Source organism: Crocodylus siamensis, chromosome 2, assembly GCF_052110815.1.
Source record: "Crocodylus siamensis isolate JL-2025a chromosome 2, ASM5211081v1, whole genome shotgun sequence".
Taxonomy (NCBI): domain Eukaryota; kingdom Metazoa; phylum Chordata; order Crocodylia; family Crocodylidae; genus Crocodylus; species Crocodylus siamensis.
In genome coordinates, this window is record NC_143396.1 from 137,143,224 (window position 1) to 137,168,368 (window position 25,145).

At 43.1% G+C, this 25,145-nt stretch overlaps 1 protein-coding gene across 1 annotated transcript in view; it reads right to left on the bottom strand.

Moving 5' to 3' along the window:
* The window catches only part of CCNI (cyclin I), a 59,854-nt gene that overhangs the window by 2,499 nt on the left and 32,210 nt on the right, over positions 1–25,145 (bottom strand). The window contains exons 2-6 of the mRNA XM_090036897.1: positions 22,425–22,581; positions 7,539–7,673; positions 2,595–2,669; positions 2,289–2,429; positions 861–1,091 (exon numbers count right to left, since the gene is read on the bottom strand). Coding sequence (XP_089893023.1) covers positions 861–1,091; positions 2,289–2,429; positions 2,595–2,669; positions 7,539–7,673; positions 22,425–22,538 — 696 coding nt within the window. The 5' untranslated portion in view covers positions 22,539–22,581. The remainder of the gene's footprint in view (positions 1–860; positions 1,092–2,288; positions 2,430–2,594; positions 2,670–7,538; positions 7,674–22,424; positions 22,582–25,145) is intronic.

Sequence of the window (25,145 nt, forward strand, 5' to 3'; positions counted from 1 at the left end):
CAAGACCTAAGCATGTCTGCAAAAGGATGAGTGTGTCTAAGATCAGAGGCTGTGAATTTGAGCACTTCAAATCCAGCCCAATGACAACACAGAAATGCCCTTCTAAGGTGTTTCAGATAATGCACAGAAATGCAGCTGATCAAAGCTGGCTTATAACTCTGTTGAAGCCAACAATTACATCAGGTGAAGGATGGATCTCATGTCACCTCACTCAAGCCTTGTGCTCGACTTCTAAACGGTTGCCACAACCCTGCTCTCTGACCTGTTTTACAGTAGTGCAATACCAAGAACACCAGCAGAGATATTCCTGATTAGCACCAGTCAGAGCAAAGGAGGATCAGCCTTGTCCACCTCTCTGCCATTCAGCTATATTTAGATTTTTAAAGGTACATGTCCCTTCTTGCAGCTTCCCTATTACGTGACTCAGCTTTTATAGCACGAGTGTGTTGTATATGATTGTAGCAACCACCCCACCAGCCCCAAATACTTCCTGAAGTCTGGGAACACAAATCAACTTGAACGAACACGGTCTATGTTTAGCTTCAAACACAAAGGGGGAGGGAGGCTGCCTGTGCCAGTGAATTTCAGACTCTACAGCTCTCTTTGTTAGCCCAAAGATTCACTCGCTTCCTAGCCTACGGCTACCCCACATAATTAGCACTCAATCTGCTGCTTGAGCACGCGGCACCAGAAGAGAGAGGTTGCTTGACTACAGCAGCTTCATGTTTAGCATGGGCTGTCCGCTTCTCCTTCTCCGCTTAGTGGCGGTCACAGAAATAGCCAATCCCAGCCTCAAGCCCCTCTCCTCCCCTCACTGCCAGAGACCTGGGTTGTCCGGACCATCTCTGTGCTGCCCCTACCTGTGCTTTCTGGAGCAGTTCAATGATGAGAGCAAGCCAGTCAGGAAGCAGTTTCTCCAGTTCCAAGCTGACGATGGCCAGCGCCAGCATAGAGCCCTTAAACTGCAGCAGCTGGTAACAGGCCATACAGTGCAGTAACTGCTTGGTGAGAATCGCCACATGCTGAGAGGCGGTCATCTTAGGCAAGATGGTCAGTAACTGAGGCCTGGTGGAGATGGCAACTGCATGGAACTGGAAGGGCAAGGGGGAGAACCAACCAGAGAAGTTAGTAAGAAAGTTGAACACACTGCTGCAAAAAGAAGAAATAACGAGAGAGCCCAGAGCCGAGTTCACGGGCTTCTTTTCTTTCCCCAAAACTGTGTGTGTGGCAAGAGCCTCCACTTACAGTAACCACACATCCATACCATGTTCAGCTGACACATTCCCACATTGACAACGTCTCCTATTGAGGAGAGCACTTTGAAGGACAAAGACCCATAAGAAGTATAAGACATTGTATTAGGCTGTGTTAGGGATATGGGGCACAAAATGTTCCCCAGGAGACTGGTCTTAGGGTGACACTGTCTAGGACTCTTATTTCTCTGTGGTGAGGAGAAAGACTGTGGTGAGACTCTTATTTCTCCTGAGGAGAAAGACAGAAGGGTCTCAAGCCCAAAATGGTACTGCTGGCTCTGTGCTGCTGCCATGAGTATAGAGTTCCTGTATGCCTGGAACTGCAAGGTTTGCAGGAAACCTCAGTGGTTAAAAACGGGCAGAGTCAAACACTCAGTCTCCCTTTTCATTCATGGAGATCTTCCATGGAGGGGAGAGACTTAGGGCTTTTTTATTCCTTTTATCCATGCACCCCCACCACCCCTTCCGCACCATGGATTTCACTACAGGAAACCAGTCTGTGCCCCTGGTTTTTACCAGGGAAACTGCTGCAGCTACATGACATTGTTGTGCATCTACATGCATTAATTATGGTTTCCTCCGGCCCATTTGTTTGTATGCTATTGCCAGCTTGTTTTTATCCTGGAGCAAAACATGCCAGCACTAAAATTTAAGGTCAAGATTGTGATGAGTGACTACTGATGTTAGGTGCCTCATAGCTTGGATGTCTGCCATTAAACAGCTTTTAGGACCCTACATTTCTGGGGGGGGGGATGCAGAGCACATTCTGGAAAAAAAATCACCTAAAAATGGTCTTAACTTCAACCCCTAAAATATTTGCAAGTCACTTGGCAAGTCCTCTCCCAAGAATATTTCTTCTTTTGAGTGTACTTTATATGAAGGGAAGGCCATACCCCAGGGCTCTTATTTCTGCCAGGTTTTGCCCAAGCAAGGTTTGAGTAAGCACCTCTAGGTATGACACACACTTGAATTAAATACCAACAGAACAAAAACAAGAACAGGCATCAGAAAGAGCATCAGGAGCTCCATACTTACAATATGAAGGAAATCCAGTGGCGTAGCTGTGTGAAGATCCCAGTTCAGTTTATCCAGAATAATCTTCTCCATCCTGCGAATCTCAGCTGGAGAACAACCACAAAAGCTGTCTCGGGCCAAGACTCTTAGTACTGGGATCCTCTGCAAGAATGTATAGTAAAAGCAAAAACAATGATAAACTGCAAAAATTAGTTTGTTCTTGTCCAGACAAGCAGCAACCAATTCATGCCATCAGAATTACAAGGGCAGACAGTTAAAAAGTAGCCGTCAGGCCTTTGAAGAAAAAATAATATTTATATATATTACCTCATCTTCCTCAGTTGTCTTGGCAGCAAGGAAGAAGCAGCTGATCGCAATACAATTTAAGTATTTTGGACGGGCCTAGAATATGGAACAGGAAACAATCACAATGCAGAAATAGACCTGTGACCATTTGGGTCTAACACCTTTATCCAATACATTTTTGGAGGCCAAAACAATGAAAGTTGGATGGATGGGCTGCCTTCCAAGCTGTGCTGCTGAAAAAAATCCATATTACATTCTGTGAGGCAAGACACAATTCAGGCAGGCCCATCATCATAATTGGCAGTCAGTGATATGCATCACTGGAATGGAAAAAGTATTTTTTTTAGATGAGTAGTAGTAGGACAACAAGGAATGAGAAAAAGAGAGAGGGGGCCAGATATTCAGGGCATAAAATGAGAACAACTTTACATGGCTTAGTGGAACTGCACTGATGTATGCCAGCTGAGGATCCAAGTCAGGAAACATACACGGTTAAGAAGCAGAAATGGCCAGATATGGGAGAGAGGGAGAGGAGCCAGCTCAAGTATTAACAATGTGCATGCAGGTAGGAATACTGCCACAGAAAAGTTAATTCTACTAGGGGTGCACTGATAAAGACTTTTTGGGCTGTTCCTGATGATCAATTATTAATGAGCCATATCGGCCAATACCAGTCTGATTGCTGATATGCAGCCTGGCAGCTTGGAGGGCAGTGTCCAACTGGTAAGTTTGTTGGAGGAACGGGCAGAGGGGAGGGAAGGGATGTGGAGGGGTACAGATCAAGGCCCCCGCAGTGAGGGAGGGAGCGGGGCTAGGGCAATGGCAGGGGCTGCACAGCTGGGGTGGGGTGGGGCACGGGATGGAGCCACAAGCGGCTTATCTGGGGGGGCGCAGTTCCTCCGCTGCACGCAACCCCAGCAGGGAGCATGGGGGGATGTGCCCCCCTGGGTCTATGTGTGGGGGCGTGCCAGGCTCTTCCCAGAGGGGGGTGTTGGGCTGGGGCTGCACCTGGGGTCCCCCAGCGCTGCTGCCACCTGCCCCAAGTGCAGCCCTGGCCCAACCACCTGGTGCCAAGAGACCAGTGCTGCCCCTGGCCTCAGCCCACAGCAACAGCCCACCCTCGCCCCACACACTGATCCCAGGGGCACATGTACCCCATGCCTCCCTTGGAGGGTATGCATAGCTGCAGGAGTGTCCCCGTGCCCCTCTGATGAGCCACTCACAGTTCCATCCTTCATCCCACCCCACCCCACCCTCATGCCCCTTCTCACTCACAGACTTACCAGCTGGATGCTGCTCTCCAAACTTCCTAGATGTACTCCTGGCTGGGTGCATGCTGAGGCTGCACCCACATACATGATATTATCAGCCACATCAGCCAAAAAAAAAAAAAAAGCCAATTGCCTACGCTATCAATTTTCTTTTTAATCAGTGCCAATATGATATGGACCAACATATCAGTGCACCTCCAAATTTTACTATAGCAGTCCTCAGACTATGGCCTATGGATCACCACAAGCCCTTTGAGGTAAAATGTTTTAAGCAAGCAGTAAGACACCAAGTTACAGGGAAAGGTCCTCTTGATACATGAAAGAAAAAGGGAATTCCCATTCCTGGCCCTGATTCAGCAAAAGCAGTGAAGCACGGGTTAAATTTGAATGTGCAAATAGTCCCACAGAAAGCAACACAAGTGAAAAGCAACAGACTTAGGATCTGGAACAAATCAGAACCTTTGTAAATATGTTAGAGGGGTGCAGTCCCAACACAAGAAGAAAGGGAGTATGTAAAAGGAAGAGCATCCTCCTATTCTGTGCAGACCACAGATAATATTCAGTACCATGAAAAAAATGGAAGAACAATTTCTAAAACTTATTTGTGCACAAACAGAACAGTCTAAAAATGTCCTCTCATTCACCTCTAAAAAAAACCTATTTTCACCATAAAACACTACCAGGATTAATTCTAGCTAGGTAAATTCTAATAGGCATAATGGGCCTACAGGGCCTGACCCAGCCAGCCATGCCCACTTGACCAGGTCCTAGAAATGAAATGGACTCTTGAGGATATGGCAATGAGAAAGAAGAGTTGTAAACACAAGTCTCCAAGGTCTCAGTTCCTGGAAAACAATACAATCCCACCATCCCTTGAGTTCCAGACTGTAATGGTGAGCCACATTTCATGTGGAATTAACTAATTCCACTAAACCTACCCTTGCTTCTGGGTATCTGCTCAGGTCCTACTGACAGCAAGGAGAGTAACTGCCCTAGAAGCAAAGCTATGCTTTGTTCCACCTGCCCGTGTAGGGAAGTAAAAAACCTGCCAGCTAAGCCCAAAGTAACACAGGACCAGATTCTCATTTCACATTGGTGTAAAAATCAGTAGTTAGCCCTTGTTAAGTGGGAGAAGAGTAAGGGCAAGTGTGTTTGCAGACAGGAAGAGAAGAGGACTAGTTAGTATAAATCAAGGTATACCTAGAAAAGCATCTAATATTCACTGAAATGCTTCTGTAGACTCTCTTCAACAGAGTTTCTTTTCGTCTTATTCTAGGTGACTTCGCCTCACAGGAGCACAGTCAGAATCTTTCACTCCTGCAGAAATACTGAAACTGCCACAGCTATTTATAAGGACATTCAGCTACTTAGGTTCTTAAGGGATGTATGTCTTTCTTCATTTAATGTTTGATTAAAATCACTCAAGTATCATGATACTCAGGATTCCTTTGAAAGATTTCAGGGTCTTGTAATTTAATCACTATCTATCATTATTTCATTGCATTTCCAACTTAGTGGAAGCTCTCAATTGCATTCTGGTAAGGCAAGCTACATTAATAATGTAAAGATAAGGAGTAAAAATTTAAGTTCCTATGCATACATTTGTGGAAGACTAATCTCAGCTGTGTTTGCAATTGGATTAACTCCCAAACAGAAGAGACAGCACATTTAACTGAGAGCAGCATTTAACTGAGCAAATAGGACAGAGGATTAGTTTAGTTCGACGCAAACTCTAGAACTCAAGGCCAGGTGGGGGTGGCACACATTCCTACACCTTGTGCAGTCCCCTGCCCTAATGCAGAATGCATGCAGAACACTTGTTCAGATCTGTGGGCATTTTAGACCCACATTACATTCATAACACATGGCTGTGAATGACTATGTTTTTAATGCATATACATAAAAGGTTTCATCCCTTTAAACTATTATATGCTTATTATTAGAATGGGAGCTATAGAACTGCTAAATAACAGGACTTCTTGGTTGCCACTTCTACAGTCCTCCCTGAGAATTTTCTGATTATCTCTTGCCCTATTGTCCCCCACCCCTGACTCTGTGGCTGCATCCACATAAGCATGGACATTTGGTTTTCTGGGGGCAACTAGTAGTGGGACACCTTGTGCTGCTGCTAGTTGTTCCTGGGGGACTGTCTGTGCCACACATGCTCTGGTGCATGGCAAGGTACCCCAGGTGGGGGAAGGGAGGCTGGGGCCAACACTGAACTGGCACCAGCAGCCTTAACTGGAGTCCTGGGGGTCTCCTGGGGCTGCAGCAGTGGCGATCCAGCCAGCAGCTGGAGCATGGCTCCAGCCAGCCAGGCTCTGGCTTTGAGTGGTGTGCACTGCCCCCGTGTGCACTGCTCCGCTTTTTTTTGTGCAGGTTTTTCTGATCCCTGGACATCCAGGGGTCAAAAAAAAAAAAAAAAATCCATGCTGTTCCACTGCAGCATAGAGAACATATGAATGTGCAATATGTGGCACCATGGACAAGTATGGAGCGCCATATACTGCATGTCTGTGCTCATCTGGATGTGGCCTGTCACTTCAGTGGGCTTTGGACCTGGCTCCAAGTGCTTAAAGTTTGCTTTTTTCTCCCTCCTCCCCACACACACCTGACTATCATAGATCTTCCAATCCTACCTCCATTTCAGGCAGTATGTTACTCATACTACGCTGCTCTCACACTTTTGCCTCCCCCTGCTTCAGGGCATTTTCCTTCATTACCCCAGTTCCATCCCCCTCATGTTCTTCTGCCACTACAACCTCAGGCTTCTGTCAGCCATGCTTTTGGCTAGGTTATTAATGCCACACTGCTCTTACACTCCAGGCCTCTTGGTGAAAGCAACTGCAGGTGAAACAGAGACAGAGACAAATGCAGATCCAAAAATGCATCAGTGAAAATAAGACTAGTGAATACCAACTCCTCCTCCCCACCAACATTTTGTGGGACACAGCTGTATGGAAAGGTTTCACCAGGAAACCAGGAGAAAAGGGCCTATTTAGTTCAGAGTGAAACTTTTCTTCTCTTTTTTTTTTTTTTTGCATTTAAAAAAAAAAAAAAAATGCACTGCAATTTCTGTTAGTTTCTGTTTCACCTGTCCTGGGCAATCCTTGGATCCAGGCTGAAAGATAAATGCCGATGTGAGGCTAATACAATGTTCAAACAAGGTTAACAAAAGTAGAGAGAATGAGTTCCATCTACACAGATGGAATAATTCACTTCAGCAATTTTGTTTAAAATCAATGAGGTGCAGCTCTCAAATGGAATCTGCCAGAATGGGAAAGAGGGAAAAATATTCTTGACATGTATTAACACCAGGCAAAGTTTTCAAGGGTAAACTGACAGGTTGCCATTGAAATCATTAGACTTATGTTGATTGACACCAGTTAAAGAGCTAACACAGCTAGCAAATGAAACTGGTCCAGGGTGCCATTTAATACGAGATGGTGTTTCCAGACCCCACTGAGCTATTTTGGCACAGGTAGGAAATGCTATGCTGAGGTCACTAATTTGGATAACAGTGAGCAAGAGGTCACCCTGTGATTTAGGGAACTGAGGCGTGTGCATGCACAAATGCACACATAATGAAGACAATAAGAATGGGCAAGTCTGCTCAGTAGCCAGGAGACTTATTTCTAAAGCTATGAATTGGCAATAGAAATCAATTTCATGATCCATCCCTTCAAATACTTACCTTCACTGCAGCTAAAAACCTGTCCAAAAGACTGACGGCCAGAGCAAGTGTTTCTGGATAAAGGTGGAATTGGTATTTGAGCTTGGCCAGCCACTGAATCACCTCATCCCGCTGTGCTGGAGAAACGGCTGCATCCTGTGGAGGGGGAAAAAAAAAAAAAAAAAATCTGTTCTTCAGCACTCAATCAAAAGGCTGAGCAAGCTGTGCAAAGGCAAAATATTTACATATGCAGATTTTAACACCAGCTGAAACAGCACCCTGTTTGGATATGGTGAAAGGAAGCTTTTAAGCTACCCGCCATTTTTGTACCTGTTATTAGTGGTCACACATGAAGCTATATTTACATCTAATGACCCGGTTTGTGGCTGCACCAAGGTGTTTGGAAATAGAACTGAGATGAATGGCAGGGCAGATTTTTAAGATCTATTATCCAAACATATACATATAAAAATTCAAAGCTGTCAGTTGTATGCCTTGAGGGCTAAAAAGGCTATAACAAGTAATGTCAGTTCCTTTTTAAATAAAAACTTCGTAAAGAAAAATGTGTCACGTCTCCCAGGGAACGGTGCAGCTCAACACACATGGAATTAATTCTTGACAGTAACTCTGGGACTAGTCCCATGAGGTACTGAGTGCCCTGTGCTCCTGCTAGATTCAACAGGATTGGGGGACAGTTACCACCTTACACACTGAAGTGCTACAGTCCCTATCCTGCAAATTGCACCATGACAGCAAACACCTGTCTTTCATGACCTCCCTCTTCCTCTCCCTTCATGAAAAGGGTCCAGTTATGCAAGGCTCAGGCTTATTTGAACATCCAGGAGGAATACTGCCTCTCTCATGGGCCTATTTTTAATGAGCCTTAGAGAAGTCCTCTCCAGCTATATCTGAACAGTGTTACCTTCTCTATGTTCACTTGGCATTTCAACAAAAAGGGATCACCATCCAGCCTTTTGCATGTCACCAAATGGTGATTTTGGAAGCTCAAGACATTGCTGTATGGCTTTCACAGTGAGAAAGCTATGTGACAGTCATTGATGCTCTACCAGGTTGGAGAGAAAACAGTCTGAAGCTAGTTTTCCAAAATCTCTGTATACCTGGAAAACCAGGTCCAGCCCCCTGACGTATTAATTTCAAGAAAGACTCCCATTATCCAAACTTTTGTTAAATCAGGAGTAATTTGATATGCTCTCTTTGCAGGCAGATGAGAGATTAGACTGTAACTAAGAGGAATTATTATTGTTCAGTCCCATTGGAAGCATCCCAAGGTAGCTGAAATAAACACATAATTCAAGGTTTTTGCGGTTGTTGCAAAAATGTTCACTCAGTGGGTTTGTCAGATGTTCTTTATGCTGTTTTAAGACACACTTTCGAGAGATAAAGTTCTGCTGTGCCCTGTGCTAGTGGGGGTTGGACTTTATGGCTTTATGGTCAAACACTTCTCCCTTGCCAACAATTACAGTCCCCTGGAATATGAGTAGCGCAGGGTTTGGTAACACATTAGGTGTTGTAGCTAACTAAATAAAAGACTTACAAAGGCATTTTAAGGCTTAGCAAGTCTCCCCATTTGAACAATGCAATCAATTACTGAGCCATTTTAGATTTTTTTTAAAATTTCCCAAAAGAAAACAAAGTGCCATTTCTGTTCACATTGGTTCTGCAACACCTAAAATGCCATTTGTGGCTGTTGGCTAGAGAGATGAAGCACCAACCCCTTGGACATCAGTCATTTACAGTTCCTTAAGTTGAAACTACAACATAAGATTTGACATACCAGTAACCCATAAGGATCTGGCATCTTCCAGACTGCCAGCTAAAGGCAGGCACAGACAGATAATCTGACCACAGGTCAAAGGAATATCACTGTGCTCTAATATTTCCTTTAATGCACATGGCCCTAGTCAACATTTTGAATATTTATAGTCAAAGAATCACTGTAACCTGATTTCTGCTCTATCCACAACAGCTTTTCTACAGTACATGGTTATATCTTTCTTTACTCTTAACTCAATGGGACTGATATTCATAAATATTGAGTACCCACAACTCCTACTGGCTGAGGCATGAGCCCAGGGAAAGAGGATCTGACCAGCCATTCAAACATCACTGTGTGCAACATGGCTCTAGTCCAACATTTTGAATAGGCAGCTATGGACTTTTGGGAAAGGTATAGGAAAGGCATGAAACCTCTAGCGATATTGACTATCTCTGTCAAAGCTTAACCCAATACATGGGCCACAGTGACTGTGCTCAATGTAATTCTAGTAATACAGCGGTCCCTGTATCTGCTGTGGGGAGAATTTTCTTTCCCCATCTATTCAAGTCAACAAATGAGACTCATCAGCAAGTCAAGGCTGGGCTTCGCATTTAGCAAGGGGTCCTGGACAGGACAGGCATAGGCCCCCGAAGCAGGGCAGTACTGTCAGCACTTCAGAGAGTTGGTAGAAACTGGTGATCATCACTCAGGCCTGCAGGTGCCCAAGCCCAGTGCCCTCCAGACCACATTGTTCCCTGAGAACCAGCAGCCCCACAATGCCTCAACTTTCTGGGTTTTCTTTTAGATTTTCTCAGTGGTATTGCCAAATGTGAAAATGCCACTCAATTTGCACAGAAAAAATCCCCTGTTGGAAAGGCCTAACTCCTTAAAGCCCCTGAAAATTTGGATCAAGCTAGCATGCCTTATAGCACCCCAGTCTAGCCTCTAACAAGATATTACTCAGCTGTACAAAACAAGCCATATCCAAATGAGAAATGGCTAGCTACTGAAGCTTTCAGCACACAATTACTGCTAGAACTTGCTGGACAAGCGTAGGGAGGTTTGGGGAGTGGCGGAGGCTCTAACAAACTAACATTTTATCTACACAAACAGTACTAAAGATTTCAGTAATAAAACTGTCTCAAGACTCTAACCAAACATGGAAAAGAGCGACTGAAAATGGGGGTTTTGTCAGAAGTTATATAAAACTTTAACTATAGTAGTTACTGCTACCAGTGTTAAAAACATTCTGTTCTGCTTAGGCTCCGAGCTGCAGTTCCTCTTCTGAAATATTTGGAGTAGCCTGTACTGCATCTCAGAAAACCCACCATTCCCATTTCACCTCGGGTGATTTTAAGCTTGCTGAGTGAGGATGTTGTCTAGAGAAGGGAAAGACCAATCACGTGCACTTTATCCACCTGGGCAGTGTCCCTGAGATCCCTGAAGCAGTTAAAAGGCTTGCTAATATGGTTTCAAAATTTTAGATCAAATGCTGACTGCCAAGATGTTGTGGCAAGCACAACTAAGTATTTGCACAAACAACAGCCAATGCTGCACTGAATTGTTGGAGGTTGTTTTGTTTTTTAGCAGCAAAAGGAACAAAAAAGGGGAAAAAAGCACACAAACAATTTCTTAAACCAAACAAATGCCCGCCACCAAAACAATAACTTAAGTTGTCTCTTTATTACAAGCACTTTATTAGAACAGGAATATATCAGCCTACTAAGCTCCCAGTGCTCCCAGTAAAGCTGATATGCTGGTGTAGTAAAACTCATTATATCTCTGGCTGACAAAACATCCCAAAGGGATATGAATCTACAGCACAGTGTTTATTATACACACGTCTCTTCTCCTTCTAGAAGTTAGAAAGTTTATTTAAGGAGAGAAAGCAAAGCATATAAGATGGATCAGCCTAGTCAACCACTTTTTACTATGAAGTCTAGCCTGCACCATTTTTGTAGCAACTTAATTTTTTTTTAAAAGGTGTGAATTAAATGCATGGGTCTACTTGCTTTAGGGTTGCAGCAGTACACAGTATAAGCCTGCCTTGTATCATCAGCAACATAATGACTCACAACCATAACAGTCACCTTTTAACTAGTATAACTCCATCCACCACGCACACATTTAACTATGCCAGTTATAATTAAAGCATTACAAAGACTGCATTGGACAGCAGACCAACCAACTCCCTGGATAACTCCCCACACACATACTGGGAAGAAAGATAAAGAGAGCTCAGCTAACCTTCCCAGCAAAGTAGCTGGCAGGGTGATCATGCAACAAACGGCCCCTCAGAGCCAGAACCCCGCCTGAGACTTTCCCACTGGGGTAGCTGTAGCATAAACCATTTATTTTTCAGCCTGCATCAGTTTTTCCTAAGGATACTTGACAATGCTGTGGATGGACTCTGCATTTTAGATGTGTGGTTTTGAAAGCACAGCCAGTTAAATCATGTACTGGTGCTAAGAGACAGTTAATAGATTTAATGAACATTTCAGAAGGAGTGAAAGAAAGGAGGATGAGATTAAAGTGCTGGACTGAAAATCTGGAACTATGGGTTTCATATCAAAGCTTTCTGGGATGACCCTGGTAAGTCACTTAGCAATCAGCATCTCACTCGAGTTAAATCAGCATGGATACACTGCCATGTTAACTCAGCTATACTGCTTCCAGCTCTGGAGCTAGCATGGAAATATACCCTTATGCACCTACTTAACTTTATGCATGTGCTCAGGCCCATTGAAATTACATTAACATTAAGCAAGAAGCAAGGATTTCTTTGAGTGATATATTTTATTAGATCAACTGAATGGCTCAGATAGAGTTAGACAAGCTTTTGAGTGCAATACATTATTCTGTTGAAAGCTTGGCTAACTATCCCAACTGTGTAGCTGATCCCAAAATAAGACATCACCCCCTAAAATCCTTGCCTCTCGCATAATTCATGGACCAACATAGCTACAACACTTTAACACTACCATTAACATTAAGCACATATATAAGTGCTAAATATTTCCTTTCTATTTAGCCCCCCATGATCACACACAAGACTTACATACGAGTCAAACTTTGTATTTAGCCTCAAAGGGCTACTCATGGTGCCTACATCTAGGCACATCTAGGAACACTTTGCAAGAAGTGGGGTGTTCAATTTACAATATACCTAACCTCTGCCAGAAATGGGGCCCTGATCACAGCTGGAACATCTGCATGCCTCTATAATAAGAATAAATACCCACCACCACATATTTTCAAATGGATCTGTCATATTGGGAAGGATAGTATGTCATTAATTTCATAAAATAATAATCATTTTTAAAGTGCCTGACCTCAAGTTAGTCTCCCTGTTATCAGAAATCCCTCGCTCAGGAAATGCTAGCTGTCATGAATGCTTGAATGTTATGCACACACAGTGAAGTCCACTGTGATCCAAAACAAGAAGTTTATTAAATAACATATTTTCTCACATTCAACATCCCCCAGAATATAATATTTTGTTTTTGAAAGCCAAAATTAAGAAAAAAGATTTTCCAGCAGTAGGACTACAAAGAGCAAGGGCAAAGCCTAATCTTTAGCTGATTCACCCTCTCTTTCCTGTTCAATTAAAGCTGAAACCCTAGCTGCTGCCCGAAATTGATGTCCATGGGTGGATCTATGATTTTGAAAAAGAACCAGGAAAATCTCCAAGACTGTGAAATAGGAGGAGAGAGACCAGAAGCAGCTGGCAAACAGCAAAAATGCCCCAAGGAAGATTAGCTTGACTAGCTAAACATCAAGGTGTTAAGAAGCAGGGTGAGTTATTAACACCTGTGGAGTGAAGATCAATAAGTCAATTGACTTCCTCATCTGCCTGAATAGTAACACTACAGTTGCTACACTGTGGAGCAAGAATCAAAGCAAGATGCTTCTACATTGGATAGAAAATCAGCTCCCCCCCACATTACTATAAACACAATTTTGGGGAGCTGTTGGGGGGATGTTATGTGAGAATATATGGTGACTGTTAGTAAAATCAGGTAGGACTCTGGCTGTGGGGAATGTAGCATATAGAAAAAATGTGCAGTGAGATAAGTGGGGAAAAAAGTATGTTACAACACAGGTATGGTTATAAGGAACCTACATCACATTAAAAATGTGACATCAGAGAAAATAGATACTAAATAAAGATATTATAAACTCAGCCTCTGACTAACACCAGCCAAAAGCCAAGAATGCCTAAAACAATGAGCTCTGATGTCCCTTTATCCAGAGTCATTTATTTTTTCATTACAAGGCAAAAAGGAAACATAACTTCAACTTGGTTTGAACAATATTGTTGAGTTAGAGTTACAAAGACGCTAAAGAGATTAGTGTGAAAAAGCAGTATTTGGGCAAATCCAGAGCTCATGTCTGCATGTAAAACCCCTACAAGCTCTTTCAGACAAAACAAATATGCTTTAAAAACCAACTTATGACCCCAAATCACTGGCTGAATATTAACCCATACCACTCAGCAAGCATTTTTTGTGAGGAAAGATTAAAGTCCTTTACAGACAAAGATGGAAAATCAAAAATAAAGACAATAGTTTCTCTTCATATAGTGTCTCCTCTTACTACCTAGGTCTGCTCTGCAAAGTCAAAGGAAAGATGCCTCTTGCACCTAAGAAAGGAGGACAGCTGGTCAGCAGTGACTTGGAAGGCAGCCTTTACCTTGTTGCTTTATGCTCACTTTTGCCACCATCCTTTTGCTACTAGGCAGGGACTCAACCAGCCCCTCTCCTTCTCCAGCAGCAGGCTTCAGTCATCTCCCCTTCAGCTAAGTCTGCCCTAAGGAGAAGGTGGCTGCCAAAGGAGGTCCGTCTCTGCAGCAACTGGGACCCAACATCTCTCTCATCCATCCTGAGTCTGCTGTTGCAGAGCCCTCACACCTGGTAGCTCTGTGAGATCTCCTCTGCCTTAACTCTGAAACCAGGTCCATATCAGGGAAGGAGGAGGAATAATCTGTATCCCTAGGATGGGATTCTCTCTCAGCCCCTCATGTGAGTAAAAGCTTGTTCATTCTCATCTCTATCCCCAGTCCTCATCCTTTTTCAGTCAAAAATGCAAAGGCAACTGGCACAGGAAAACCTGCACTTTTGTTTCCTGTAGGACTTGCACAGAAGTATTGAAATGGTTTTAAATTCTTTTTACATTCCCAGTGACTTCTTAAAAAAAACATTTGTGAAAAAAAAGTATCAGATCATGTCTCTCGCTTTGCCTTGTAAGCTGTGGATGCTTGGGGTAAGACATCAGTGGTGGTAAGAACTAAACCTGAGCAAGCAAAGGGGAAAGGATATTTAGTTAAATTGCTTAAGACTGATAGCAAAAAAACCCAACAATTATCAATTCAAATATGCGGCTAAAGAGTTGGAAGGAAAGATCTCCTTGTTAGGGGTTCAACATACCCAACCCATTAACTAAGAACAGAAAAAAAACAATCCAGTGCTCCACTAAAAAAAAAATGAAGACAGGATTCAGCATTCCTGAAGGAAATTCAGTGTTTCTAACAAAAGGGAAATTATTGTTTAAAAACAGCCACATTTCAGATTTCTTCAGTAGCAGCTTGAAAAGATGACTCAATTTCACAGGACTTGGGAAACACTCAATTGCCAGCTCTGCCACAAGATTCTTGTGACCACTGACAAGTGACTTAAGTCTTTCAAGGCCTCAACACACCATCTATAAAAAGGGTCTAACAGCGTGGCTCTCTCCCACTGGGATGCTGTAAAGATAAAGGCGCCAAGGAGTGCAGGTGTAATAGAAAGGAATTTCTGTAAGTAACAAAAAGAAAGGAACAAAAGAGTTGACCTAATTCTCTTCCCCATGGTAAATGACCTTTAATAAAATATGTGACCTAACATTTGAACATAGGAGTAAATAAAATAATTTAGATTAACTATAAACCCATAAATGCAGTGGAGAGCAGCATAACACTGCATAACTGATAATCCTGTCCCTTACACACAAATCTGGCATTTAATCCACATGAAATCCAATGACTGAAAAACAGGGGGTATCTAGGCAATACGTTAAAAAGAAAAAAGAAGGAAAAAAACCAAACACTCTTCTATGAAGAAGCAGTTGCTAGGAGAAAAAAAAATATTTCTAGACATGCACAAAATGGATATTGCTTAAAATATAAAATCCAGCTGCATGAGAGCCGGGGGCGGGGGGGAAGCGATGCTTATAGTCTTTTCTGCAGTAGCAACCAATACAAAAAATTCTAATTTAGTTTTGAATTGCAATTGCAGAAGCCCTGGTAAAGACTTCCTAGCCCTGAAAGAGCAAGTGGGTAAGCTTCTTCCTACCAGGCACAGCAAATACACCACTAAGGATTTTCTCAGAGAAAGCTGGGCAGGATACTCCTATACCTTGACAGAGTGACCAGTGAAATATCCATGTCTGTAGTACATGTGAGAAGTGTTGCATAAAACCCCACCAATGCAGCAAGGAAAGAGAAGCTACACAACAGAGTCGGCAGCTAGGCCATCCTACCTTGATCCACAGACTTAAAGAAAAAAAAATGCTGGGGTGGATAAATATTTAAAAAGTCCCTTCCAACTGCAAAAGAAAAGCCCCTTCTAGCTTTGAAACTGCTCGCCTGGAAGTGATTTCTCATGATGCTTACCTGTCACACACGTCAGAGGTTGTTTGCTGGCTGATGCACATCAATCACTAGCAATGCTTGCTCCCAGCCTGGGAAAGTGCGACACAAATCAGCCCCCACACAACAGAAAACCAAGCCAAGCATCACAATGCAGCAGTGGTAAACTGAAGCAGAGCTCCTGTTGGTTGCTGCCAGGCAGCACCCATCAAAGTCTTCACCATAAAGAGACAATTAGATTGGTCCTGCGATTTTCCAAGGGATTTTTTTTTTTTTTTTAAATATAAAAAGAGTCTACTGGCCAAATCTTCAGCCAGCATGAAGAACCAGCCCTTGCTGCGGATCAGAGAAAATACACGGGATGAAATCAGATGTTGGAGATGTGGCAAGTTCCCCAAGTGACAGCCTCACTCACCCTTTGGCTCCTGCTGGCTGCCTCCAGTCCTCATCTCCTGGCTCCCCCTAAAGTATTTCTCTGCAAAAAGTCCATGGCTCACTTGTGTCTAAGCCCAGGATTAGATGTAGGGAACCCACACATCCAGCTACAGCTAATCTCCCTGACATGGCACACCACCAGCTTGGGCAACTCAACGTGGAGAGTGTGGCTGCATATTCACAGCTGAGCTCAGCAAGGGACCAGCACTTTGGCTCCAAAACAGAGCACACAAATCTGTGCTGAGCTTTAGTCAGCCAGCGGTGCCACTGACTTCAGGGGAACTTCAGGCATTTGCTTAGATAAGCAAAGGCTTAAGTCCTTTGTTGCATCTGAGCCAACAGGTTCCAACTGTTGCAGGGTGAGGGGTGGTGACCCAGCTCCAGTCCTCAGCACTCTACTGGACCGGGGCCCAAGAAGGATTGGCTCAGGGGGCAGCCCAACAGGCCCTCCAGCAGAAAGCCAAAAGGCAGCTGCATGAAATCCTGAAACCTCAGAACATGCTACATGGAAAACATCTCAGGTATTAAGGGCAAAAGCATTTCTCACAGGGGCTTGCTGGCAACAGATAGATGTGGTTGAAGTGTCTGGACACCATTTCTCTGAAACAGCTGTCAGGGCCTTGACAAGCTGCCCAAAGCAGAGAAGTACAGTAAACACCAGAGCTAAGCATTTAGAGTCATCTATTCATAAAGGATGCAGATAGAAGTCCTGCTCCCAGCTGTAACACAACAATTTCTGCAAAAGGGGGTTCTAAGTAACAAGGTTACCTCGAACCAAACAAGTTCACTATTGGTTCCAGGGGGAAGGGGAATTTAGCTGCCCAGGTATCCACAGCAGTAGCCACAGCTCTCTACCAATACTAGCTGTTTTCAGAATAGGAGTGGGGAAAGGCAGCAGATAGAGCTCATTCTTGGGGCTCGCCAGCTGGTGCTGAAGGATGGAGTGGGTGAACTCCACCCTCCCACCTCAGGAGAGGAGGGGCACCAATATACTCAACCCCACCCTCCAGGGGGCTGAAAAGCCCCCAGACTAAACTTCCTCTGCTTCCTTTCCAACAACAGCAGGAGCTGGGAAGCCACAACTTACAAAAGACGCTACAATTTGAAACATCTTTATCTGATACCTCAATGCAACCAGGGGCCTGATTTTTCATCGGATTGGCCTTTTTTGCAGCTGTCTGCAGCCACACGCTAGTGCTTGGTCACAGCTATAGACTGCTTTCTGGGGCCAGATCAGGCAAAAATTGTCACTTCTGTCTGCACCCTACTGCCTGTACTTGGAACCAGCCATGCTAACGTGCCAGTATGAAGACTGACGTTGCTGTGTCAGATTCTTATCTCATCTCTCTCTCTAACCTGCTTACTCCAGATACACACCTCTACACACTGGGCATAAAGCAAGACGCTGTTATGGTGCTTCTGCTCCTGTAAGTTAGTGCTGCACCTCTAATAATAGATGCCAAGGAGCCAATGGTGAGCAGCCTTAAAGGAATAAGGGGACAGACAGTGGAGCTTGACCATGCTGGTCCCTTCTGACTGCGAAATCTGGAGTCTGCTTCCTGTGACACACCACTTGTGTGTCAAGGCCTCAACACACCATCTATAAAAAGGGTCCATCACAGCTCTCTCCCACTGGGATGCTGTAAAGATAAAGGTGGTGTGTCAAAGTAGCTGCTTGTTTCTTGTTCTTCCCCCTATTCTGAGGGGAGATGCCATTCTGGAGTCTTGTTTTCCAGAGTTCAGAGAGAGATTAGTATGAATTGATCTGCTGTGCAAGTATAAAAAGCAGGAATCTTTCTGGGATTTCAGAAGTGAATAGATTATTAGCTGAATAGAACAGCACAAGTGAAGATAGAAAGGAGGTCACTCAGTACCATCTGCCCTCACAGACTACTAGTATACCCCACAGGATTTTTTACTGCAACTTCTTGTCTAACTCCTTGTAGATGCTTATTTTCCAAATGGGCCTGCCTTTCAACAGCATCAAAGAGCTAGAGGTTCCTGTGACAGATTTTAGACATGAGAAATTGAAACTAATACAACTGCAGAATGCAGATGGACTCAAGAGGATGGCTGATTGACTCCATGGTATGCTGAACAAGCAACAGCAGAGGTCAGTAAGCGCACACAGGAGAGGTGACTGCAGTACTAATCACAGGCAGGTGACTCTCAGACATTCCCAGGGGTTAATGTGCATTAAAGCGATTCTGCTTTCCAGTTCCCCCAAGCAGCCAGTTGTCTGAAGCTTTGTAGAGAAAACTGCAGGTCCCATCTTGGAGATGGTCAAAGAGCTTTTCTCTGCTGATGGCTGAATGAACTTACTACTGCCTCCAACTGCTTATCAGGGCTGCCAAGCCAGATATTGTGATTTCCTAGATACAATTTTTAAGGCTCTTGGGTGATAATTATGATGCTGATATAAATGTTATTTAATTGCTAGAATGTCAAGGAAATTATTTTTTTAGAGAGCTGGATTATGGTTTTAGCACTGTTTAAAGAAATACAACTAATGATCAAGCCTCTCCCCCCCAATGTTCCTTAATCCTAGACAAGGCCAGCAGCAGACTGCTCTCCCATCTGCTCTCAAGCCTGGCTTCTGCAGCCGAGATGGTGCATTTATCTGGCCAGCTACTTCAGCAATACCATTTCAGTTTAGTCTCTTGCCTTTCTCTCATCATTGCAACCTCATAAATGTAAGCATTGTAGCTGGGATTTTTCAAGGGGCCAGAGTGAATCAGGATCCCAAATCCTTTGACCAACAGGAAAAGCCCTTAATTCCACGTAGGCAGCTGGACCATTACTAGCTGACACAGTAGGCACTGTATTATTGCTTCCTTTCAGTCTACCTCCAGTTGCTGCTGCCTCTTCCTTTAGATTGCAAGCTCATGGAGGGCAGAAACCATCTCTGTGATGTAGTGTTAAGTGCTGCAAAACAATGGATTCCAAGGTTCTACTGAAATATAAGTAATAAAATCCTACTGAAAATCCCCTTAGGATCTTTTGACAACTCCAGGCTATCATCTTACTGGCAAACAGTGTTGTGAGGTTTTAATGCCTCAAAATTCAGATAAACAATTTCACCTGGTGAATGAAAACAGTTACTGAAGTCTTGGGTTTTGCTCTTCCCCCAATCGATTTTGCTTCTTTCTTCTTCTTGGCTTCTTCTGTGAGCTGGTTATGGGGTGTTGGTTATAGTTGTGTAGGTCTAAGGACATAGACAAGTTCTTTGGGTAAATGTGATATATTTTATTGTATCAACTAAATAGTTGGGAAAAATTGTTCTTTGCAAGCTTTCAGACACAACCACCCTTCTTCAGGCATAGGGAAGAGTGTGCTGGTGTGTTGTGTGCTCTTCTATTCCACCAAGGAGAGTATACAAACAGCAGCAGACAGACACTCCCTATGCCTGAAAAAGGGTGGTTGTGCCTGAAAGCTTGCAAAGAACACGTTCCCCAACTATTTAATTGATCTAATAAAAGATATCACATTTACCCAAAGAACTTGTTGCACTTCTTGTCCGTGAGCTGGTGATCTTTACTAGTGCTAGAGGCCCCTTACAAAGGGGTAACCATGCCACCAGGGATATGAGTCCTAAGTGTCATCTTGGGTACAGTTATTTGACTCAAGTGTAACTCCACTGACTTTAGTTGGGATGTTTGTGGCTTGTATCAGCATGAAACCACTTCTCTGAAGTCTCCAACAGTGCTGGCACGTAGCATTTGGTTCTGGTCTGGTGGAGATAGTGCAAAAATTTATATGCAGCATTATCTCCTTCATTTGCCTGGTGACATCAGGAAAACCAACAATGCTACTTTGTACTTAAGAGAAATTTCCACCCATTAGTCACTTTACAAAGCTGGAGAAGTAACAATCTGAACTTTAGAGATGGGGTACCCAAGGACACAAAAGTAAACTATCTGGCCCAACATCAAACAGTAAAAGTTATTTAAAAGCAGGGAGGTGAGGAAGCGTGAAATGGCATCTCCCGATTCTTCTCATCTTATGGAAGAGATAAAGAAAAGACAGCATAAGGAGTGGATAAAAAGGAAGAAAAACAAGAAAGAAGTACAACAAGCAGGAAGAGGGAAACAAAAGGAAAAGTGGCTGTTTTTTTTTAAAGCACTGCTGGTTCATAAACTGTTGACTGTTACAGAGTTACTCATTAACATGAAAACTGCCCTTCAACCAGACTTTACAACAGATCGTAACCATGGGTGCTCCCACCCCTCTCCCTTGAGCAAAGACCCAAAACAAGAAAAACAGAAATATGAACACACATCTTAACGGTGTTAGCAAAATGGAAGGTCGCACTGGATAAGCAAACTTTTCCTTTTCCAAGACTGAACAGCCCTCGGGACATGCTGAAACAGTGTAGCACATGTCCAAGGAAGAAGAGAGAGAGAAGCATGCATTATTATCAGAGAACAAAGCTTTTCAAAAATTACCCAGGTTTAGTTTAAAAGGTTTAGTGGGGTTTTCCCCATCCTATCTCAAATATAGTTAGAGAGACACTACACTGTATACAATTTTTACTCTTATTTCCAGAGACCTAAATTCTAGCACAAAGATATCTCCAAGTTGGGAGGAGGGAAATTAGCATTAGAGTACAAAATGCCACCTGGAGATTCAAACCAGATCCTCACTCCCAAAGGCAAAACTGCAGGGTGCTTTCAGTTCCTGTATGCTCCTGTATTAATTAGATCCTGTACACTTACACGCCTGATCTCATTTGGAAGCCAAATCATCCTATCAAGACAGTTTGTTCTTAATCCACATCTGTAAAAAGGGAATGGAAAATTTCACTTCTGAGCTCCAGGATTTGATAAGCAATGCAGATTTTTCCAAATGTCCTGGGAGACGAACAATTATTTTCCATAACTGAAGTTTGAGGATGTGGAGACCGTTTCAAGGACATGAATAGATGCTGGGGAATATGACCATGTTTCAGATAACAGCATGTGTAGAATAATTCAGAACAAAGGTTGACTGAAAGACTGCCAAAATGAACATGGCTAAATTGAAACTATTAGTATCTCATGAACTGCCAGGGATAGGAAGAAAATATTTTATGCCACCAGCACTCTCAGATACCTAGTGGCTATACAAGTCATTTTATTCTTCCATGGCAGACCCATACATATGATCCCTCGTTCTTATGATTTCATATGTATGTTTATATACATATGTAAACACATAAACTTTAACCTGATTTAATGAGTTTTCAGCATATGAGATCCAGAAAGGTGTAATCTCATGTTACAACATTTTGTTTAAACCAAAATGGACAGTTCACAAGTTGTCCAGCAATAAATAGACCAATGTTTTCCATGGGTAGGACAACTGGAAACATCCTTTATCAATGCAAACTATGGGAGCAATTCTGAAACCCTTCCTGACACAAGTTGGACCCACTACACCAAGTCCCACCAATTTCTGTGGGGTTAATCATTGGCTAGAATATGATTTACCAGACCAAATCCTCAGCTAGAGCAAGCTGGTACAGCTCCCCTGAAGTCTAACGGGCTACACAAGCTGTTCACCAGCTGAGTTATGGCTCAGCAGAAGCAAGAATGGTTAAATAAGACCCCATCTTTGAATATGAAACTTCCAGAAAGAATTTGTATGACAAGCTAACAGCAGCAACAATACTAATTGTTGGAAAGAAATTGTGTGGAAAGTCACAAGGGCATCAACCACCTTAGTATAAGAAGAACTTAACCTACCAACGTTGTTTCTTTTCAAAATTATTGTGTCAGCTGCCCATTGCAACTGCCTCTTAATTATTTATGCAATTCATAGTCAGTTTAATTAAGCTAGTGTATGCAATGACTTCTAGAAGAGCCAGCAGTGGTTTAACATTGTATCCTGTACAGTATGTTCTGTACCTTAGACTCCTGATATTTTCTTGAAACAAGGCATTAGTCACTACACTGAATTAAAAGTTAACCTCCCCCAAACAGCAGCATAATTTATCACATAACAGGTTCAGTTGTTCACTGAAAAATATGCCAGAAAATATCCCCCATGCTTGACTGAGCCTTTTATTGTAATGAATGAGGAGAGATGTTACCTGATTAGGCTGAATTTTGGGCACATGTACTTTCCACATCTGGGCTTCCCTAGAGATTGCCATCTCCAGAAGGAGAGACAATCTCTGGCTCTCCAGGGGTCCTGAAAACTTCATGGTAACCCTTGGATCTGCCAGCCACCCAACTGGATACAGCTACCTGTGGAAGCAAACACAAACCACTGATGAACTATACCAGGACAATGCATTTGAAACAAGTGTAAAGACTGCTACAGAGAAGAGCTGCAAAAATTGGAACAATACAAACAGCTGATAAAGAAAGCACTTTTCCAGTCAGCTTCTGATAAATATTTCAACTGAATGCTATAAACAAAAATAAATAAAGGACTCCCTCATCATTAATCAATCCTCCATGATATGGCCCTTATAGAGTATTGAACAGTGCAAAGGAAGGACAAAAATTAATAGCAGCAAGTACTACATGTAATTTAGTCTATGAAAATGTGGGAAGATATCAAAAAACCATCTCTGAAAGTGCATTCAAATTTGGAACATGGCACTGACAGAGCATCCAAGGCAGACAGGATGGCTCCCCAGAAGCAATTATAGTTACTTGATGACCAACCTACTTTATGTTACTGGTATTCCCATGGAGAATATGATGTTTAGAATGAATAAAAACCAGAGAGTCTTGCCTCCTAATTGACTGCCATTGAGATTTCTGCTGCCTGCATGCTGCCCATATATACTTCAAGTCCATTTCCTACATGATGGGCCAGAGGAATTAGGCCTGGACCATAAAAAACAATTTGTTCCATGTACACCCCAGTGACAGAACCTGATACCATCTGGGCTTCCATGCAAAACTAAGAGCTGATCTACATAAGCAATCTGCAGGACTGGGACTGAGACTGGAAAAATGCCTCTATTAAAACCCTATTGGGACATCTCCCCCTATATTCCCTTCTACTCTCCTGCAAGGCAAGCCCAGACAAGAAAACATTTCTATCATGCTCTGGAGGTCAACAAATGGAGGCTGAATCACATTCAAATAGGGTGGACAGAGGACCTCAAGAGGTCATCTAGTCCAACCCCTGCTAAAGGCAGGGCCATGCTTGTCCCCATGCTGGCCCAAAGTGGGGAAAAGATTTCAGACTCCTACACCCCTTTCCTCCTCCAAGGTGGAGGGCAGCTAGTTTAAGTGCTCCCATTTCTGTGCTTTATGTAGAAACAGTCTTTAACATGCACACATCATAAACCAGTAAGGGTTGGAAACTGACATGGGGAAGGAGTGAATCTACAGTGGATTTTCAAAAGCAGATCACAATGGCCCAACTTTCACTGAAGTCAGACAGTTTTTACCAGTGAATTCAGAGGAGAAGTCAGGGTGACACCTTAGAAAACCCAGCCTGAATGTTTTTCTCCACATCAACCTTTACCTCACATACTGCCGCTGGTTCACATCGGTTCCAAAGAGCACAAATTCACAAGAGTACCCAAGACTGAGGAGTTCAAGTCCAATCAGAAGTCAAGACAACTTCACCATGTTTCACCCCATGGGATGGTTTATAACAGCTAATGCTAACCCTAATGCAGACAGGGTTTAAATGACTCACAATCTGGATTGTCAGAGGGAAAATTTTCCTCGAGTCTCTACCCTCCAAGTAACACATGTCCCACTATCTTGTCCAAGCTTTCCCCAAAGCAAGCAATCTAAAAAAAGCCAGGGGGGTCCTCCATTTCTATTTTAGTCTCATTCAGAAACGAACGTAGTTATTATCTGACACAACTGTAAGGAGAAAAACCCCCCAGCAAAACATAGAAAAGTAAAAGTTGCAAGGGACCTCTGGCGGTCATACAGTTCAACCCCCTGCTTGAGGCAAGATCATCCCTATCCAAATCTTTCCATATAAATCCTTGTCTAACCTATTGCTAGAACTATACAACCAACCTTGTTGCATAATTACAAGATTTAGCATCCTAATCTGATACAGGTACAACAGGGCAACAACAGTTGCCAATGTCCTGCTATTACAAGGATTGTTAAAATGCACTTAAGAAATCAAAGGAAGAGGGTCATACCTCCTGCTACAGAGGAAGGCAAAAACCACCCACAATCTACACCAATCTGGCTATGGGGTAAAATTGCATCCGGACCCTAAACATGGCAATCAAACTGACCATGAGTGAAGGGGCAAGACCTCCTTAATCTGGAAAGTCCCAGTTTCAGTCCCAGCAGGAGCACTGGAATACCCCAGTCAAAATCCCCAATGCTTCTGAGAAAGGCAACCCTCCCCCCCGCCAAAACCAACCAACAAAGAACCCAAACCCTGATGCCCATAACATCAGCAAAGGAAAACAAATCCTTACTGGTTCCCATATGATTTTTAAATCAACATCACTTGTCTAATATATTTCAACTACAGTAAAATATGTTTTGAGAGAAAAAGATTTAAGGCTGTTACTCAAGCTTATCTAATATTGCCTGCCACTTATGGTGACCAAAAACTTCTTGACTGTACTAAAGGCATTTGAGCAAAACAATTCAAGCTGCTGCTAAGTCCCTGGGAAAATACTCAAACTCTGAACTATCTATGAGCACTCCTGTGATATCTGAAACAGGATATGGTGGACACGAGCCAATTCTCAGCCAGGCTGTTTACAAAGCCAATAATTCTAATTCTGAAGCGTACTGATATAATATAGTTTATGCTTCTGTAATTTTACAGCAAATGAGATACCTGAAATTGATTTATTGACAAA